General features: G+C 34.5%; 2 protein-coding genes and 1 non-coding gene across 5 annotated transcripts; 2 read left to right on the top strand and 1 right to left on the bottom strand.

The window, feature by feature from the left end:
• The first annotated feature begins 222 nt into the window (after nt 1-222).
• LOC132758813 (myeloid differentiation primary response protein MyD88-like) lies at nt 223-8357 on the top strand. 3 transcript variants are annotated; one of them, XM_060750519.1, is made up of 7 exons: nt 223-820; nt 3899-3979; nt 4500-4553; nt 5023-5215; nt 5742-5833; nt 5978-6322; nt 6667-8357. In XM_060750519.1, exons 1-7 carry the CDS (start codon nt 448-450, stop codon nt 6678-6680), a joined length of 1152 nt encoding a protein of 383 aa, XP_060606502.1. In that variant the 5' UTR covers nt 223-447; the 3' UTR covers nt 6681-8357. The 3 variants fall into 3 exon arrangements, with proteins under 3 accessions (XP_060606502.1, XP_060606501.1, XP_060606500.1); XM_060750518.1 differs by having other exon boundaries at nt 5978-6336; XM_060750517.1 differs by having other exon boundaries at nt 5978-8357.
• Nucleotides 8358-12401: 4044 nt separating this feature from the next.
• Trnar-ucg (transfer RNA arginine (anticodon UCG)) lies at nt 12402-12474 on the bottom strand. Its single transcript has one exon. It is a non-coding gene; the product is annotated as a tRNA-Arg (tRNA).
• Nucleotides 12475-12731: 257 nt separating this feature from the next.
• Nucleotides 12732-15500, top strand: LOC132758812 (leucine-rich repeat-containing protein 58-like). The gene is made up of 3 exons (XM_060750516.1): nt 12732-13392; nt 13845-14248; nt 15096-15500. The coding sequence occupies exons 1-3, from the start codon at nt 12917-12919 to the stop codon at nt 15275-15277; spliced, it is 1062 nt and encodes a 353-aa protein (XP_060606499.1). The 5' UTR covers nt 12732-12916; the 3' UTR covers nt 15278-15500.
• Nucleotides 15501-21772: the final 6272 nt, after the last annotated feature.

Raw genomic sequence — 21772 nt, 5'->3', positions numbered from 1 at the left:
ATGGTAGCCTAAACAATCTATCTGTACATTGTAAAGCGGGCTGTGCGCAACATTAAAAGCAGGGCACATGGTGCAATCTTAAAACTCCCCATAAAGATATGGTATCCTTGGTAAACAGTTATATTTAACATATAGGTGTATTTTATCTTCCTTTTTGTTGAGCTGTATCGACCGGTTAACAACTTGGTATACAAGCCCAGATACCCGGTTTCGCTACAACTCGTTAAACTTTTAAGATTTATAAATGTTATGCGCGACATATCGATTAAAATAAACTATAAGACCTAATTCGGAATAAAACTTCTAAACTTCCTGGACAGCAAACTAGTTTGTTATTTGAAGGCGGAAGTTATGTAGCATTGAGTTAATCTTTAATCATTTGAAATAGTTATAGTGGTCAGAAACAGTTGTATTTTATGAACATTTGATCAAGCTATATAGAAAAACATGGCTACAAGAATGGATGATGATGATACAATTCAACCAGATCTTGTCCTGCCAGAAATATATACTTTTACGCCTTTAAGGGCTCTAAGAGTAGCTTCACGACGGAAGTTGTCGGGGTTTCTGGATTTGGAAGGAGCTCTTGTTGTAGTTAACCATGAGGGTGGAGACTCCGACGTTGTTAATGACTATAGTGGTTTGGCAGAACTTGCTGGATTTGATTACAACAGTATCATGAACATGAAAAGACAGAAAAGTCCAACTTTTGAATTACTTGAGAAGTGGACAGGCCAGAATGGAACCGTGGGAAATCTATGGACGTATCTATTTTTGATGGAAAGATTTGATGTTCTTGTTGACTGCCGGCGACCAATAAGTAAGTATAGTTTCATATTACATATACTGTATGAAATGAAAATGTTCACTATGTTGAACGTTTAGTTTAACGTTACGGTAACCATACTTAACGTAAAAGTTAACGTAACGGAACCCATGTCCAAATTCTGGTAGATCACTGTGTGCTTTGCTCGTATGTTTAATTGACTTGCATCCATATACACAAAGTATAAAGGGAAAAAAACATACTTGTCAGGTCATAAATGAATCTTGAAACGATGGGTGACTGTCACCAGGCTGTAAAGCTATAATATCTATAACCTTCAAAGTGGATTGAAACATTTCCACAAGTATATCAAATATTGATAACACAATATAAAGATGTGGCTTTTCTATATTCTTATAAAATATTACTGAAAATAGCCACGTCACGACAAAACCAACATAATGGGTTTGCGACCAGCATGGATCCAGACCAGCCTTCGCACCCGCGCAGTCTGATCAGGATCCATGCTGTTCGCTATCAGTTTCTCTACTTGTTATAGGGTTGGTAAGCGAACAGCACGGATCCTGATCAGACTGCGTGGATGCGCAGGCTGGTCTGGATCCATGCTGGTCGCAAACCCACTATGTTGGTTTTGACTTGACACGGCTCATATGTTAACAGAATTCTAAAGAGATTAAGTATGAGCATAATGTATGAAAAATAATGATACTATTTTGTTCTAGCACACTTTGTTATATGTTACAAACAACACTCGTGCATCGTGGTTTGTTTTAATGTCCTATACTAAATACTATCAACGTATTTATTGATGACATAACAGATCTTCTATCATAAACCAGTTCCCTTTGACTTGCTGGAACCGTAAATATTTAACCTTTGTCATCATTAAGAGGCACACCAGCCCGCAAGCCCATGTAGTCTGACCAAGCTTACCTAATCCATTCTTTCTTCTCCAGTATCACAGTTGATTTTTCACTACCCATATTGTTTTGGGTGGTTTGGGATATTAGAGGGGGTGGGGAGGGGGTGCAGTGACCAATCACCGTGCCGGACTTATGTACTTGATATCTTTAAAAATTGATGATAATGAACAATTAAATAATTGATACATGTACCATTAAAAAATTCCGCTGGTTAAGTGATTACTAGGACAATTAGCATGTTGGTGTAATTTCCTGTTTGAAGAGACTATTATTTTACGTTTATAATGTTTATTGTTTAGTTACATGTATATACAACAATAATATTATTCATTGAAAACTAGATTTAAGATTTACATATTGTAACCTGAAAGTTAAAATTAGTAATATCTAAAGTTACATTTATACTGCATTTATTTCATTATGTATGCATTTGTGTAAAATATGTTTTTATTTCCTTTTTTATTTTCACGTAATAGAGCAAAACAAAGATAAATAGTTTTTCAATGACATGTTTGAAATGTGTTTACCATACGCGTTCTCTTTATAATTATGACATAAAATAGATTATATGCTTGATGAACCCTAACCCGTGACAGTTTTGTCGGATCGGTATAATCCATTTTACAAATTTTCTACAATCAAGCTATTGGCGTTCCTGTTACTTTAATAAGAAGATTTGCCTCTAGTATGGCCCTGATGCTCCGTAAGTCCCAAGATATAAAGATACAAAATTTATAAACATTATATTATAAACATAGTGTTTGGACTTATTGTGTTCTTATTAGAACAAGTTTTGCAATACAAAAAAGCAAAAACCAGGAATAGCGCTGCCTTAATGGATGTTTTTTAATGTCACCCCCCCCCCCTTTTTTTTTTAAAGATATCGGTTTAAACATGTTATTCTGAACTGATATCTTTCTCTCTCCGAAGTTATTACTAAATATCTGCAGAACAAAAACAAAATTTGGAAAGATTTCAATTGAAATTACACACTGGAAAAAAACGGGTATTCCCCTGACGAATTCAACTTAAATTTGCCGTATTTTACTCGGTTTTAAAAAGGGTTTAATAATATTGATTATTATAATTACCTTATATCAATGTACAGCGATAATAGTAATTGCAAACTTGAAAAGTATAAATTCAGTTCAGGCATTACATGTGGAACAATGTTGATTGTTACTAAAGAAATTTAAATATTTACTGTACGTGGAAGGTAATTTGAAAGTATAGAAAATTAAGTTTCGCATAGCTACATAATGTCGATGTTGTTATGAATGGAGTAGCTACTTAAAAAACAATACTTATTCTTAAATTCTTTTAACAACTAGGTTAAGATTTTAAAAGTGTTTAAATTAAATGTAAGTACAGTATATAACCATGACTAGCGTGTATACATGTTTTATCATGCAAACATGTATATATAAATAGAAGAAGGTTTTAAAATCATTGATTCCATCACTTTTAGTGTTGAAAATTGAGTACCGCTCAAGCCGGTGATAGGGGGCCGGTGATAGGGGGCATTAGGGATTTTGCACTTATTAAATTCTTTGTCCCTCGTGTACATACTTAGTCAAACAGAGTCTGCAATTTTCATGTAATTTTGTTGTGATTAATGCTTCCGAGGGATCACGTTTTCTCCATATTTTAGACCCATCAAAATAACATCATGTCAAAGCTACTAAATATTCATACAAGCAATATAATGTTCAAAGAAGCAACATAATGTACAAACAGGCAATATCATTGAATGTAAGAACAAGCAACTCAATGTAAAAACTCGCTACAAAATGTATATAAAAAAAGAACAAGCAACATGTCCGCATGATGTATCAATAGGTAACATTATGTTATAAAGAAGAACAGAGCAGAACAGATTTTATTATACAATATGACTTGATTATAACAGTTCCTTATCATGACACATATATGAATCATATACCTGTATATATACAGCGTGAGTGAAATTACAAACATACATATAATATTTGGCATAATATCAGTCATATACATTATTCATGTAGCATATAATGTATTAAATGGTAGCGAAAATTACATAAAGGGAGTAAAATACACAAACAAACAAGCGATGTCAGATATTAACATGGGACATGGTTTGGAACAAAAAATCTGAAAGATTTGATTAATTTCAAACAGAAAAAAAACAATTAAGTGATTTATATTTTAGTAAAAGACTGTGAGAAATATGAAGAAAATCTGCAGCTAGCAGAAGATGCCGAAAGATACAGAATAGAACAAGATCCTACAGGTATGAATAAATTATATATCACAATAAAAAATGTCATTTATTGTATACAGATCAAATTGCCGATCGATGGACCATATCAATAAAGGAATGTAAATTTTCTCCTTAATTTTCTTTTGATAATTTAAGTACTTACCTATTGTCTTGTTACACGGAGCAAAGGTTCGGCCATAATATAGATGGAATAATTGCTGATCCTTCCTAATTGTTTGTACATGAACATTTGAGCCGCGTCACGACAAAACCAACATACTGCGTTTGCGACCATCATGGATCCAGGCAGCCTGCGCATTTGCGCAGTCTGATCAGGATCTATGCTGTTCGCTTACCAACTCTATTACCAGTAGAGAAACTGATAGCGAACTGCATGGATCCTGATCAGACTGCGCGGATGCGCAGTCTGGTCTGGACCATGCTGGTCGCAAACCCATTATGTTGGTTTTGTCATGACGCGGCTAATTTGTATCTTTCTTATTTTATGGCTTTGGTGTAAGTGATGACTAAAGTTTGTTTCACGTTACAGTTACAACATCCGAGATGAGGGTTGACGAGACGAAATTTGCAACAAGAGGAGATGGTAAGTCTATTAATATTTTCTTTATCGTTTTGGCGGTTTTGTTGTTGTTGTTGTTGATGATGATCATGATGATGATCATGATGATGATGTTGTTGATGATGATGTTGTTGTTGATGATGATGATGATGACGATAATGATGATGATGATGCTGATTTTGTTGTTGTTGTTGTTGTTGTTGATGATGATGATGATGATGGTGATGTTTTGTTGTCGTCAAAATGATGACGACAACCACGCCCATGACAATGATGATGATGACGATGAAGATGATGATGATGATGATGATGATGATGATGATGAATAAAGTGTATAACTAATAACTTTTTGATACATATCTTACTGTTGGCGAAATACCTTTTGTACACATATATGCATGTATATCTTAGAAGTTTTCCACTTTATGTGTATTATATCTTTGATTTTTTTTATCCAATTTACTCCATTTAACAACAAATATTACTTTTATAGTTATGACCGGGAAGAAAACATTTTATGACGCCTTCATCTGTTGGTCATCTGAGGACGAGAAAGACCGCCAATTTCTGTATGAAATGATAAATGAGCTGGAAGTTAAACGAGGGCTAAAATTGTTTGTACCTGGAAGAGACGACCTGCCTGGTTCAGCTGAACACACAATCACAGCTTATCTCATAGAAGCCAGGTAAGTTCATCTTCTTTTAAATGTTCAATGAACGTACAAGTGGGGTTTTCTTCTTCAAGAGGTACAAATTTGTATATATCATGTTTAGTTTTTTAACAAATACCAGTTAAGTAAATACTTAAATAGTAAATACGAGTAATATATACAAAATAAATGCGAATCGTCGCCAAATGAGAAACAGATTTACTATCTGATTAAAGCACTAATTAGGTTCATACATGTAATGCTTTAGTAATGACACTTCAGTTACTTTTACTCAACTTCGTTTTTTTTCCGGGGGAGGGGGGAGGGGTTGGGCTTCACCTTAGGAGAGGTTATTGGATTTATTTCGTCTTTCATTTATTTCATATTTCGTAATCACTCTGATTTATTGCGATTATAGATTTTAGAAAAAACTTTGTTTAAACATAATTGTCCTGAACATACTTTTCATTGCTTTATTTTTTTCAATACTACGAAAATGTTTTTTTATAATGATCTTCATACGCATACTTTAGATATATTTTTTTATATTCTGTGTTTTCAGATGCCGTAGAGTGGTGATACTGATGTCCAGAACGTTTTTGCAGAGTTCTGCGTGTGACTTTCAGGTGAAATTCGCTCATGCTCTAGCACCAGGTAAGATTGCTATTCTACCAAAATCTATGAACAAATTTGCCTTACAATGCGAAGATAATCATAGAATTCAATTGACCCATTCTTCTTTTAATGAGCTTGGAGTACATATAAGTCTTAAAGATAATGTTTTTATTTTTATTTCAGGTGCAAGAAGCAAAAAACTTATACCAGTTATCCGTGAAAAAAATACACCAATACCCAGAATCCTTCGCTTTCTGGCATTATGTGACTTCGGCAAGTCCGACATGGTTGAATGGGTTTGGGACAGACTTTCTACAGCCATAATTGCGCCAATAGGACCAAACACATATTTTGAACCGGAAGATGAGCACAATCCATTTGAACAGAGTGATGAAAGTTTAAAAGCTATAAGATTTCCAACACCCAGGCGTCTAGATGAGCATGATGAGAGATCGGTTAATTCCGGAGCCGAACGCATACCGACAAATGTAAGCAATAGGTCCCAATTGAGAGCGCCAACAGAACACGGTATGTCTTCAGAGGTACGGGGCCAACCAACATCCAATTATCAATCTCTTTCTTCATCTCCCACAACTTTTACTGATCACACCAAGAAGGGGGCAACTAATAAATCAAAGACCGCTACATCACAAAAGCCAAGCAAAAAAGATAAGAAACGCGAGTCAGGCAGCATGTTCAATAAATTTAAAGAAAAATTTGTGTGATCTCATTTGTACATTAAAATCAGTATTGAAAAAAACCTTTTAAAGAAGTAATTTTGTTTATTTATTTTTCCATTTCTCATCGATGCTATGTAGTCAAGCTCAATCAATCTGATTTATGATTTAAACACTTTTTGTGAATCATTGCAGAGCATTTTGTATGAGCGTTCTAGATGACGATACAAATGACGTCAGATACACACCAAGAACAAAACAAACAACATTATTTTATGTGTTCGTTGTTCTAGCCAGACTCATTAACTACAAAAAATGAAAATGTTTACATTATATATGTTGTTCCTGTTACAAATTTAAACCTAAAAATAGCTAGAGCTTTAGAGCAGGGGATTAATACTAGGAGGGTTTTTACCTCGTTTTAAACGTATAAGTAGTTATTAAAGCTAGTTCTATATTTGTATTTTGTAAATTATATTTTATCATATGTTCAAGTTGATTTTCTGTATGCATTGCCATTTAAAGAGAGAATTGTTTAAAGACACATCATGCCTCGGAAAAGAATATTTTTTTTCATTCTGCAAATAGGATAAATATGTGTTGTAATAATGTATTTAAATCATGTGAGATGTTTATCATCTGATGAAACAATTAAGTATGTTGACTTGCATACAAAATATTTTTAATCACTATAGCTGTACTCATTGCGTAAACGCAAAAGAAGCGAACTATGTCTCAGCTATACGGCTAATAAATAACCGTTTTGAAACTTTAACAGGACACTATCAAAAAATAAAAATGATTGCATTTCTGAGGCTTTATGGACCTGTAAGAGAGTGGTAGTGATGTAGCTATGACAATACTACCATGTCAATGTGCTACTTAGTTAATTATGCTTAGATTATTTCTTAACAGTTTTGGTGAATAAGGAAGAGTTTAATTACACGGTGGTGACTGTATGAGTCATGTCATGATTTTACACGTGAGCACGTGACACAGTATCGGTAAGGACGCTGGCAGAACATCGTTGAATTTAAGACCGTTCACAGCTTGTCATTATGAAGGAAAATGAATTAACTAAACACTATTTTAAGAAATAAAAATTACGTGTATTAGAACAGTTTTTTTTTGTCTCACTTAATCAGGATGAGGTCTTACTCTCTTCAATTTGGGAAATTGCTAATATCGGAAGAGAAAGCTAGAGTATGTTCTGATTTTTTGGGAAAACAAGCATGAATTTAAAATAATTTCCATTTAAAAGGGGCGTTTTATAGGCCACTGTTATATAAGGTAAAAACAACTGTTTAAAGTGTAAAGCTATTAAGCATAACTTGAATAAGACAACAACTATCAGATCGTGATCAAGTGTTTTTAAGTGATTCACCTAGTATTGTACAGTTCCTTATTGTGTCAGTATGATAACATAGTAAGTTATTTTATAAGTGAGCCGCGTCACGACAAAACCAACATAATGGGTTTGCGACCAGCAAGATCCAGATCAGCCTGCGCAGTCTGATCAGGATCCATGCTGTTCGCTTACAAACCCTATAACAAGTAGAGAAACTGATAGTGAACAGCATGGATCCTGATCAGACTGCGCGGAGGCGCAGGCTGGTCTGGATCCATGTTGGTCGCAAACCCATTATGTTGGTTTTGTCATAACATGGCTCAAGTGTCTTTGATGAGGATTGAATCAAAAAAATTAATATCAACCAGAAAACTGTAAGTGTCAAGTGATTCAGTCCATGTTGGCGACTTTTTCACAAGACCAACAATTGCTAAAATCACTCATGTTAACATTGCCTTTCAGAATCAAATTTATAAACATGTAGAGTGTATATTGCCTTTTTTGTTGTTTTATTTTAAATAAAGTTTACGAAAAACAGGATTTCTTTTGGGTGTTTTATATTGGTAACCGGTATAGATGTTGAGGTCTGAAGTACATTGCTAAGGTGTTGACTGATAGATGATGAGGTCTGAAGCAACATTGCTGAGGTGTTGACTGATAGATGTTGAGGTCTGAAGTACATTGCTAAGGTGTTGACTGATTAATGTTGAGGTCTGAAGTACATTGCTGCATGAGGTGTTGACTAATAAATGTTGAGGTCTGAAGCAACAGTGCTAAGGTGTTGACTGATTAATGTTGAGGTCTGAAGCAACATTGCTGCATGAGGTGTTGACTAATAAATGTTGAGGTCTGAAGCAACATTGCTGATGTGTTAACTGATAGATGATGAGGTCTGAAGCAACATTGCTGAGGTGTTGACTGATAGATGATGAGGTCTGAAGCAACATTGCTGAGGTGTTGACTGATAGATGATGAGGTCTGAAGCAACATTGCTGATATGTTGACTGATAGATGATGAGGTCTGAAGCAACATTGCTGAGGTGTTGACTAATAAATGTTGAGGTCTGAAGCAACAATGCTGAGGTGTTGACTAATAAATGTTGAGGTCTGAAGCAATATTGCTGATGTGTTAACTGATAGATGATGAGGTCTGAAGCAACATTGCTTCATGAGGTGTTAACTGGTAGATGATGAGGTCTGAAGCAACATTGCTGCATGAGGTGTTAACTGATAGATGATGAGGTCTGAAGCAACATTGCTGAGGTGTTGACTGATAGATGATGAGGTCTGAAGCAACATTGCTGATGTGTTGACTGATAGATGATGAGGTCTGAAGCAACAGTGCTGAGGTGTTGACTGATAGATGATGAGGTCTGAAGCAACATTGCTGAGGTGTTGACTGATAGATGATGAGGTCTGAAGCAACATTGCTGAGGTGTTGACTGATAGATGATGAGGTCTGAAGCAACATTGCTTCATGAGGTGTTAACTGATAGATGATGAGGTCTGAAGCAATATTGCTGAGGTGTTGACTGATAGATGATGAGGTCTGAAGCAACATTGCTGATGTGTTGACTGATAGATAATGAGGTCTGAAGCAACATTGCTGAGGTGTTGACTGATAGATGATGAGGTCTGAAACAACATTGCTGAGGTGTTGACTGATAGATGATGAGGTCTGCAGCAACATTGCTGAGTTGTTGACTAATAGATGATGAGGTCTGAAGCAACATTGCTGAGGTGTTGACTGATAGATGATGAGGTCTGAAGCAAAATTGCTGAGGTGTTGACTGATAAATGTTTGAGGTTTGAAGCAACATTGATGAGGTGTTGACTGATAGATGTTGAGGTTTGAAGCAACATTAATGAGGTGTTGACTGATAGATGATGAGGTTTGAAGCAAAATTGCTGAGGTGTTGACTGATAAATGTTGAGGTCTGAAGCAACATTGCTGCATGAGGTGTTGACTGATAAATGTTGAGGTCTGAAGCAACATTGCTGAGGTGTTGACTGATAGATGATGAGGTCTGAAGCAACATTGCTGAGGTGTTGACTGATAGATGATGAGTTCTGAAGCAATATTGCTGAGGTGTTGACTGATAGATGATGAGGTCTGAAGCAACATTGCTGAGGTGTTGACTGATAGATGATGAAGGCTGAAGCAATATTGCTGAGGTGTTGACTGATAGATGATGAGGTCTGAAGCAACATTGCTGAGGTGTTGACTGATAGATGATGAGGTCTGAAGCAACAGTGCTGATGTGTTGACTGATAGATGATGAGGTCTGAAGCAACATTTCTGAGGTGTTGACTGATAAATGTTGAGGTCTGAAGCAATATTGCTGCATGAGGTGTTGACTGATAGATGTTGAGGTCTGAAGCAACAGTGCTGAGGTGTTGACTGATAGATGATGATGTCTGAAGCAACATTGCTGCATGAGGTGTTGACTGATAGATGTTAAGGGCTGAAGCAACAGTGCTGAGGTGTTGACTGATAGATGATGAGGTCTGAAGCAACATTGCTGAGGTGTTTACTGACAGATGATGAGGTCTGAAGCAACAGTGCTGAGATGTTGACTGATAGATGATGGGGTCTGAAGCAACAGTGCTGAGGTGTTGACTGACAGATGATGAGGTCTGAAGCAACAGTACTGATTTATTGACTGATGGATGATGAGGTCTGAAGCAACATTGCTGCATGAGGTGTTGACTGATAGATGTTGAGGTCTGAAGCAACAGTGCTGTGGTGTTGACTGATAGATGATGAGGTCTGAAGCAACATTGCTGAGGTTTTGACTGATAGATGATGAGGTCTGAAGTAACATTGCTGCATGAGGTGTTAACTGATAAATTTTAAGGTCTGAGGCAACATTGCTGATGTGTTGACTGATAGATGATGAGGTCTGAAGCAACAGTGCTGAGGTGTTGACTGATAGATGATGAGGTCTGAAGCAACAGTGCTGAGGTGTTGACTGATAGATGATGAGGTCTGAAGCAACAGTGCTGAGGTGTTGACTGATAGATGATGAGGTCTGAAGCAACATTGCTGAGGTGTTGAGGTCTGAGGCAATTATTCGAATGTGTTGACCGGTAGGTGTTGAGTTTGAAGCAACTTTGATAAGGTGCTGCCAGATGTATATGTTGATGTCTGAATTAACATTGTTGAGGTGTTGACTGGTAGATGTTAAGGTTTGATTCAACATGGCAAATGTTGAAGCATGAAACAACTTTGCTAAGGTGTTGAACGATATATGTTGAAGCTTGAAGCAACTTTGCTAAGGTGTTGGACGATTTTAATGTTGAAGCATGAAGCAACTTTGCTAAGGTGTTGAACGACATATGTTGAAGCATGAAGCAACTTTGCTAAGGTGTTGAGCGATATATGTTGAAGAATGAAGCAACTTGGCTAAGGTGTTGAACGATATATGTTGAAGCATGAAGCAACTTTGCTAAGGTGTTGAACGATATATGTTGAGATCTGAAGCAATATTGCTAATGTGTTGACTGATAAATGTTTAGGTCTGAAGCAATATGGAACGGTATAGATGTTGAGGTCCGAAACAACATTGTCTAGGTGTTGATCGGTGAGGTCTGAAGCAACATTGCTAAGGTGTAAACCGGTATAGATTTTGAGGTTTGAAGCAACATTGCTAAGCTGTTGAATGGTAAGTTTTGAGGTCCGAAAGGAACATCGCAAAGGTATTGACTGAGAAATGCTTATGTCTGTCAAAGCAATATTGGTAAGGTGTTAACAGGTAGATATTGAGTTTTGACAGCCAGTTCAAAGGTGTGGAGCTGTTGGTGTTAAGGCTGTAGCACTATTGCTTAGGTGTTGACCGGTAGACGTTGAGTTACGGGCAATATGGTTTAGGGTGTTGACCGATAGAAGTTGAGTTTGAAGTACTTTATTTCTTAGGTATTGATAAGCAGGTGGTAGTTGTCAAGTTTGAAGCACAATTCCTTATGGTGTTTACCAATATGTGTTAAATTAAATATCTCTGATTCTAAGCACCATTGCTTCCGATGGATGTTGAGCTTAGCTATTGCTACACAGCAAACACAAGACGCCACACTGACGTCAGATTAAGTCAGGTTCTTACGTCGGATGACGGTTGGAAAAATGGTTGGACTTTCAGGTAGACGCCAGAATCTTACAATTATCAAACCATTTTCCGACCTCAATCTGATGTATTGAGATCTTAAGAAAAGTAAAAAGATTCAATATCTAATTAATTATTCGCATGTTATGTGCGATAAATGACTGCTTATGCAGTATCAAGATTTCACTATAATTCTACTGCGTTTTTAACGCAGTAAGATGTGTTTATGTATATTTTTACCTTTTTTGGTAATTAACGTGGATTATTAAGTCCCGTAAATTACTTTCTTTGTTCACTTCAAAATATTTTACATTTTTAAAATTGTCATGAAAATTAGCATGAATCCGGAGCTATGCTGCTTGGTCTTTAAGTTTCTGAGTAAAATTTTTAGTCACCATGTCCGCATAACTCCAGATAATCATTTCTGGATCCGTTGCTTATTAATGGAATACATATTCTTGGAAAAAAGGATTAAAAATATACGACCACGACGAGACTCGAACTCGCAATCTTCTGATTCGAAGTCAGACGCCTTATCCATTAGGCCACGCGGCCGTCGATATTAATCGAAGAACAGCTATAGTATTTATACCAATTTTTCGCTTATCCCAATTGGATAATAATAATTTGTAAATGTTTAATTGATATTGACTTTAGTAATTTCTGTTTCCAAAAGTAACAGAAACATTTACATAAATAACGTTTTCCAAAAGCATTTCACGTCTCATACGTAAACACATCTTTCCGGAATTTTCCGTCAAACTCCGACGAAGTACCGAGTGATCATATGACCTAATTTTCAACCGAAGTGTCCCAGTTTTATTTGGTATGCTTCGGATATGTTCGTTATATAAATCAAGAAATCATGGGGCTTACTGGTGATCATGATTGCCCTGAATATTGTACTGATTTATACCATTGCATAAGGCAAATGAGTATTTGATACTGTACAATAAGTGAAAGGATCGGTGAGAGCTTCTAGTTCTAGAGCTCTAGAATGGCTCAAAATTATGTGGACTGGCCATCATCCTCAGATAGTGAATTTAATGATGACAATTCGGAGGATTTGTCACACAGTGAACTCGAAGTGTTGCCAAAATATCTTTCAGAGGATCCGACGTCTTGGAAATCTATTCAATTAAGTCACAATTGTTTCGTGGCGTTTCCTGGCGAATTGGGAACATTTCTTAATCTAATAAACCTTGATATTAGCAACAATGGTTTGACATCAATTGGGATGGAAATTCTGCATCTACAAAGCCTGACTACATTTACTGCAAGAAATAACCTACTGGATGAAAACTCTTTGCCTAAAGATTTTGGACTTGTCACTTCTTTAGAGACATTGAATTTCAGTGGCAACAGATTCACGGACTTCCCCATGCAATTGACAGAGTTGAAGAATTTAAAAACATTACACATAGGTGCAAATAACCTGAAGTCTATACCTGGTGCTATAAAAGGCTTGTCAAAGTAAGTATCATTATTGTTTTCATTCATTATATGCACATTATATATTATATGTGCCTATTTGCGTATTCTTTTTTTTTTGTCTCACAGGGCATGACCTTTTGATAACTAGGAGCCTCACCTTTATGATTTTGTAAGTTTGTTCTTGGAACATGCTGCATACTAAGTTGTCTATTACTACATGTAGTTATAAATTTGCATAAATTATGACAATATACCAAGCTCACATGTACTCCCAATTTACTCTTTATTGTATTACCTAATTACAATGTATTTGACCCTTTAACAGACTGTTTTTCCAACTGTCAAACCTTTTTAAAAGACATTTCCTATTCAAAAGATATCTCCATGTCTCTTTGACAAGTCTTAGATTAGTTAGAGTATCGTGAGTATGTATAATGTAAAATCATGATACAGATAGTCTAACCAATTTTTCTCCTGTGGAACAATTTCAGGTTGGAAGTGCTGTATTTGGGAGGAAATTCATTACAAGAAGTTCCAGCAGAGCTCGGCACTTTACATCGAATGACCTCTCTTGTTCTCTGTGATAACCAGCTGCACAGTCTACCACCAACATTCTCACATCTCAGGAAACTACGCTCACTCAGTCTACACAACAATCGGTTATCTACATTACCTCAAGAAATAGTTGCCCTCAACTTGAAGGAACTTAGTCTTAGAAACAATCCACTTGTTAATAGATTTGTACAAGATCTAAGCTTTGATCCCCCATCTTTAATGGAACTAGCTGGTCGAGTCATCAAAATTGACCGGGTCAAGTATTCAACTGCTGATTTGCCAGTTCACCTTGTGAAGTACCTGTCTTCTGCTGAAAGATGTGTCAATCCAAAATGCAAAGGTATAATAATTGAGCTGTGTCACGACAAAACCAACATAGTGGGTTTGCGATCAGCATGGATCCAGACCAGCCTGCGCATTCGCGCAGTCTGATCAGGATCCATGCTGTTCGCTATCTGTTTCTCTACTTGTAATAGAGTTAGTTAGCGAACAGCATGGATCCTGATCAGACTGCACTGATGCGCAGGCTGGTCTGGATCCTTGCTGGTCACAAACCCACTATGTTGGTTTTGTCTTGTCATGGCTCATATCAATTTATATGATATACATCGAACATGTGTATAAACTATGTAGAAAGTATTTAAGGTCTATTTTCATTTTGTAGTTATTCCAAGTATAAACTTTAATAAAGGCTAGCAGTCCTCTGTTACAATAAGCTATATATAAACCATACTCAAGACCATATGGAAATTAAGGACACCACACTATTAATATAAGATCAATTTTAATCTTATATCAAGCTTCTTCAAATTTTGTTCTGCTCTTATCACAATAGATATTATAACATCTCTCAGTATATAACGGTTATGATACATATTATTTGAATATGTTCAAACATAATGACCAAAATGGAATATGGTCATAAAATGCATATAAATTATAATGCCTTCGTAATAATGTATACTTATGTGACCATCCTGTGACCACTTTGATCTAGTCCCTTTGATGGTCTTTATAGAGCGTTTTTTTACTGTATTATAAAGAAAATATACAGAAATAAAGGCTAATTTCTTTTGGAAGGTTTTTGAAGTTAAATAACTTAGCATCATTACATTTTAATCAGTGAAAGGTAATTTACATTCTGAATAACAGTGTATAAAATTTAAAGATTGTGATTTGTTTTACAGGTGTGTACTTCAGCTCTAAAGTAGAGAATGTGAAGTTTGTAGATTTTTGTGGCAAGTATCGTCTTCCCCTGTTACAGTATTTATGCTCACCACAATGTTCGTACACGTCTGTGTGTAGTGACAGTGAAACTGATGATGAGGATTCTGCAAGAAGCAAGATGAAAAAAGTTTTACTGGGTTGATTTTCAAAATATTCTTAAATTTTTGTGTTGGGAAAGCTGAGATACTGAGGGCTTGGTGCCAAAAAAATTGTAACTTTTACAACTTCAAAAATAAACTAAGCCTTCTGTATTTTCCACATTCAATGTTTTACTAGTTGTAAAATTTTATGATGGAATTTGTTGCTATTGAAACCAAAATGTTTGCAGTGGATGTTATTTTGCTGTGATCCTGCAACCTTTTAAATTTTATTTTATTTTTAATTTCCCATTTGACATATATTATCATTCATCTGATACTACAATGTATGGTGTATAGTTAATTAGTTATAGAGCCAAGCTTAGCAACCCTTACTTGCTGCAACGGAAAGTGATGAGCCTCTACCACCAACTTCAGTTTTCATCTTATTGATAAAGGATAGACTCTAGTTCCTAAAATAGAAATGAGCTTATTCCATCTAAGAAATTCAGCAGGTTAAAAAGTACACCCTTAACCGGCTTATTCTTTGAATATCAGAAAAGGAAAATTTAAGTTGATCAGCTAATAGTAAAGAGCCTGGTGAAACTGCGTCCGTGGCCGAGTGGTTAAGGTCATTGACTTCAAAATCCTTGACAGGGCCCTCACAGCTGTGGGTTTGAATCCTGTCAGGGACTATGGATTCTTTCATGTGAGGAAGCCATCCAGCTAGCTTACACAACGGCACATGAGGTATTTCTTCACCAGTAACGCTCGAAAGTTGTCATATGACCTTTACTGTATTTGTGCAACATAAAAAAACCCAACCAAAGAAAAAGAAACTGCACAGATGTGCCGCATAGCCATACTCTATATGGCCATACTATGGGTGGCAAAGGCTTATCAATTCCAAATCTAGCAGGTCGAGGGTATAGAGCAGCTTTGGTTTAATGTACTGGTACATCACTGATTTTACACTGTCTCTAATATTTTAACATACAGAATTACAGATTTTGAACATGTTCAATGTTTTTGACAACCTATGTAATAAGACAGATTAAATATTTTTGTGCGTTTTTTGAAGAATTTACTTTACAAATTGGAATAATCAAATTTTTAAAGATTTCAAACTGTGATGAATTGGTAAACATTGACTTATTTAGAATGATATCATCTGATCTGAAGCCGTTACAGTTTTTTTTTATAATTATTTATAATAGAATATTTTAATTTGTCATGTGAGAGGGAGTTTTACACAGAGACACCTTTCATGTAGGTTATAGGTAATATACAGAGTTTTAAGAAATTAATTTTCGAGTGAACTAAGTGAAGCCAGAAAATTAGTTTCTTAAAACTCTGTATATAACCTATAACCGACTTACAGTTAGCTCCGCCCATTCAAATTGAGTGGCATTATGTTAATTGGCGGAGTCCATTAAATCAGCTCATTTAACGTATAAATTTTAAATTTAATACATAAAAAGTTGAGTTACAGCACTGTATGGTAAATACTTTGGCAAAATTTAAACAAAATAGAGCCATTTCATTGGCAGACAAACTGTAAATACTTATTAACGGTATGTAATCATTAATTATAAAATTAAACATTTTTCATTTCCGTTATATAACAGATATGCGTTAATTAAAATAAACAACTTTTACTGTTTTGTGTAATACCATTACTACATACCGGTATTTAATAAGTTGTTATAAGTGGTGTTTCTATTTAAAAAAAAACAGCGATACATTGTTCTTAATCATTGTAATCATCTATTGTAGTAAGAATTTACAAAAGGTATCAATTTATACAGTAGGGCAAATTTTATTTTTTCTATTACTACATATAAAGGAAAAGATATTATACTAAGTTGGTGCTAATCAAATTTTTGTATTATATTGCTTTTTTAATTATAATTTAGACTAATATAGAGGCCTAGTTATTTTATTCTGATGGCATTACTTTAAAGTAAAGGAAAACAACAACAACAACATCTAAGGCATTCCATATCATAGAGGGCATTTATATACATGTATACATGAACATATGATATATCACTGTACTGTGTTATTATCATTTTTTTTTTGTAAATGACCTATAAAGAGTAAATAATGTTGGCTTATTTGCTGAGAAATGTTTACATGGATCTCTCATAGATCATCATCAATCATTCATAAAGGATATGGACATTGGTAAATTATAAGTGATATGGGAACTGGTTACTCATAAGTGATTTTTACTCATATGTGATATGGACATTGGTTACTCATAAGTGCTATGTGCAGCAATAAGTTTCTAAAATTTACATATTATAGAAATTGTTTACTCGTTTATGGTATGATAATGAATTTGTTATAGAATTTGATGATTCATTAGTAAAGCCGTGTTACCCATAGATTATTAATTTGTGATATGTTGATATAGACAGGTTTTCTCATAGATTTTGGTAATGTGGCCATGAGTTACCCACTCATGGATACAGACATAATTTACCAATAGTTTATAATGTATGAACATAATTATTTTACTCATAGGTGAAATGGACATAGCTTTCTCATACAATGTAGGTGTTATGGTATTGTTTACATAAGTTTTCCCTTAGGTTTTCTCATAGAAATGACGGTTTTATCATGGAACAAGGATAATAATTAAATGTTATTTTACTCGTTTCCTGATGTGATTCATACACGGGTACTTTCTATTAACATACTTATATAATCACATTTTGTTTGTAATATTGCTGGTAAATGGGGGCTGTGTGCAATAACAAGTTTCAATATTTTGGTGGAAGTTACAGACATGAAAATATTTCTTTTTATAATAAAAGATTTTATGATGATAATTGTACGTACATAATATGTATACATTTATTACAATGAATAGTAAGAAAATTAATTTTTTTCTTACAGAAATCAAGAATTAATATGAGAGTATTTAGGGGTAGTTTTTGAAATTTTATTGTTTAGGTTTAGAGGGGTTCTAGGATTTACTGGCATGATCGGTCTTGCATTTATTTTGAAATTTATCTACTGATAATTCATATAAGGTTATACAGTAATTAATGATCTCTTTACTTATTATTTATGATGCCATTCTTTGCTCTTGTCAGGTCCCCAGCTTGATAGAAATTCGATGTACTGTCAAATATACCTCTGACACTTGCATGCTGATAAACATTTCTGCTAAAAATGTTGCATGTATAATTTTTGAATTCTGCTCAATTCTTTTGAAATCAACAAAAAAACACACAAAAAACACAAAGTAAATCAAAGGGTAACTGCTAAACCTTCCTGGTACCTGACAATACTATAGAGCATATGGTGTTTGATGTGGTACTAAGCTATTGCAAATTTTGCCATTTAGACTATTGTGATCACTACTTACAAGCTGTTGATTGTGTTGTGTTGAACTTAATATTCCTCTTTTCCCGTATTATATTAGAATTTCCTTTTTAAACCCTAGTAAAGAAATTTAGTATTATTTCTAGTTATTCTAACACAGTAATTAGAAATCATGTAAATCACAGTATTAGACGGTGATTAATTTTGTTATAAATGTATTTGGTATTTCAAGACACAATATCAAACATGATTTACATATATTGAACATTACATTGTAAGATTCTTTTTTTTGTATACATGTATATATAATAAGGTTTTACGTCATATGTATAATAAAAAGATATATAAACAATTACAGTTTTATGTTGTATTTCTAAAGGTCAGTGTACTGGACATGTTCATTATACTTGTACTTGTTGAATTATTGTGAAACATTTGATACAAAAAGTCCAAAAAAAAACCCTGATATTTTATCTAAGAATCGTCCGTTCAGCACAATTGTTAGAGCATTGGACTGTGAATCAGATGTGCTGGTCGTTTTGGTCTGATCATGAAATCATTTCCATGGTCATTCATGCTTAACTCAGCTCTGGCATGCACTTGTACTGAAAGTGAAGGCAACTGCTACTGGTAAATTTCTTGACAGCTGGCGCCAGAGAATAACGTGGTGGCTGAACTGTGCTCTGCTGAAAATCAAAATGGCTAACTGCAGTGATCTGGAGGGTAAACTACAAGTACCATTAATTATCAATAATAAAACCATAAACTCCATTTATCTATAACAGACCTCGTACACATAATTATTAAAACTGTGCATGGAGTCTATGATAGGTAATTGACCTGGTGTTTTGCATAATTGTCAATAATCATATACAGTATGTATAATAAAAGTTAATACATTTTATTGCTAAAGTAGGTCATTGTTATAAAAAAAATGTTATTTCAAGTGGAAATTTTAACATTGGCAAAACATGCCAGTTTTTTTTTCAAAATGTTAGGTTATTTGTGACATGTATACCCAAAATAACTTGTTTATAGTTCCTGCCCCTTCATACCTCCAATAACTGATCACCACTATGGTTAAATCAAACAGGAATAAATCAATGAATAGTTTGACTAAAAACAACAACAAAAGTTTAATACCGTTTGTTTGTATCTGACAGTCATGTGACCAGGAAAAAAAACTGTCATCTTTCACACTTAAAACACTAACTTTACAATATGTATACAATAAGTAGTATCTGATGAATTAAAATATAACTGGTGTGCCACTGGAATAATGAGGAAGTGTGCTATTTATAGTTCTGATGAGTATTTAAGTGCTGAAAGGCCCATTATGCACTAGAAATCCTTATATTTTTATTTCTCAAAATCTTTCATCCCGTTATAATTTTTAAATAGTTACTTAATTGCCAATTACCTAATACTATCTTTTGCTTCTGTCACCTTTTAGTAATTTACTAAATATTAAGTTAAAACAATTTTGTATGAAAGTCAAATACAACTTGTTTCAATTTTGCTAAAACTATTATTTCAACATTATAAAACTCATTTTTTCTTTCTAAAGAGAGAAAAAAAATACTTGTTTCTGAGGCATGCTGTGCCTTTAATAAGTTCAATGATATCAGTTATTACACTCCTTGGTTACTAGGCAGATAATGTCATTAGTTACACATCCAATAGATATCTATGTAAATTGACCTGTGGTGTGAAAAAACATAATAGTGATTAAGATAACAAATAAGTTGGTTTAGTTTCTGAATATACATGTATAACATAAATAATATTGTTAAATTGGTAAACAATTACTCATTAAGGGTAATATACATGTACTTCTGCGTAAATGATTACAAGAATATGTTCATCACTTTGATAATACACCAGGTATCTCATCTTACTGCCTTTAATTAACACATAACCTTGTCTAGATAGCCAGATACTTGTTTTACTATGGATCACCTTGATTCTTTCAACAGAATCTCATCTTACCTACTCTCAGCACCTTGACAACATATCCTATAACTTGTCTTACTTGCCCTCAACCTAACTTTACCTTGACAATGTTTGGTGAATCTTCTTTTTCATTCTTTGTTAAACCATCACTTTGTCAACATACCCAGTACCTTTAATTTATACAATAACCTTGAACTTGTCTCTTTGACAACACACCAAGTAACTTCTTTTACCTGTTAACACAAAAAATCCTCTCTATTGAAATTATTTTACTCTATAATTTTATACTATTATTATATGTAGTACAAGTATATGTCACGGTTCAGAACTGTTCACTATTTAGAGGAAAAGATGTGTAAGCAGCCGGATAGCTCTGTCAGTAGAGCCATGGTACGGTATTCCGAGGGTCCCTGGTTCAAGTCGCGGTCAGGCTGCACATTTTTCTCACCCTGTGACATATATATGACAGTTCAGTCACAAGCCACATAATGATAGCCTGCAATTATAACTTTGTGACCTTTATTCTGGAGTATAACCAATTATTTTGTTTGTTGAGTTTTAACTTGTGTCACAGTGACTTTTTTTAAAGGTTTTAAAGTGTTTTTTTTTTGAAGAACCTGTATACCTTTTACTCATCATTTATGACACACATGTGCTTGTAGCTTCCTCACACCTTTAACTGCTGAATTTATAGGTAATGGATATCAGACATGCTTCCAATATAAAATTTTGAAAGAATATCAAGTGGTGGTGTGGCACATCAGACAAGTAATCTAAGGATTGCTGGCAGTGTAGGTTCAAACATTGTCAGGAGGGAGCAAGTCGTGAGCAAAAATTTTTATGCTCATTGCTTAATACTGGTTGGTTTCAAGAACAAAATCTAGAGTATTTCAATAAGCTTAAGCTTACAAATTAGTAATTTATTTCAGTTCAATTTGTTGGAAGCTTTAAAAGCTCCAAGCTAATTGGGAAACACTCTAGAATTTGTTCTTGGAACCAACTTATAAGTATAGATTAAACTACAGGATATTATTATCAAAATTTAATGATCAAGCATCATTTTAGTTTCTTAACAAATCATACATGCCCCATGGTATGTTCACGGGATTTCTACTTATCTGTACTATTAAAATCTGACGTAATTTTTAAATCAGGGGTGACAGACACATGACAATTAGAAAATATCCTAGCCTAGGTCATCACAGAGAAATTGAGCCTTCCCGGAGGATCAAACCAGCTTCCCATGACTTACTAGCCCATGTACTCCCTAA

Source organism: Ruditapes philippinarum, unplaced genomic scaffold (assembly GCF_026571515.1).
Source record: "Ruditapes philippinarum isolate M1 unplaced genomic scaffold, ASM2657151v2 ctg300_1_1_1_1, whole genome shotgun sequence".
NCBI lineage: Eukaryota > Metazoa > Mollusca > Bivalvia > Venerida > Veneridae > Ruditapes > Ruditapes philippinarum.
This window is presented reverse-complemented; position numbering and strand designations above follow the sequence as displayed.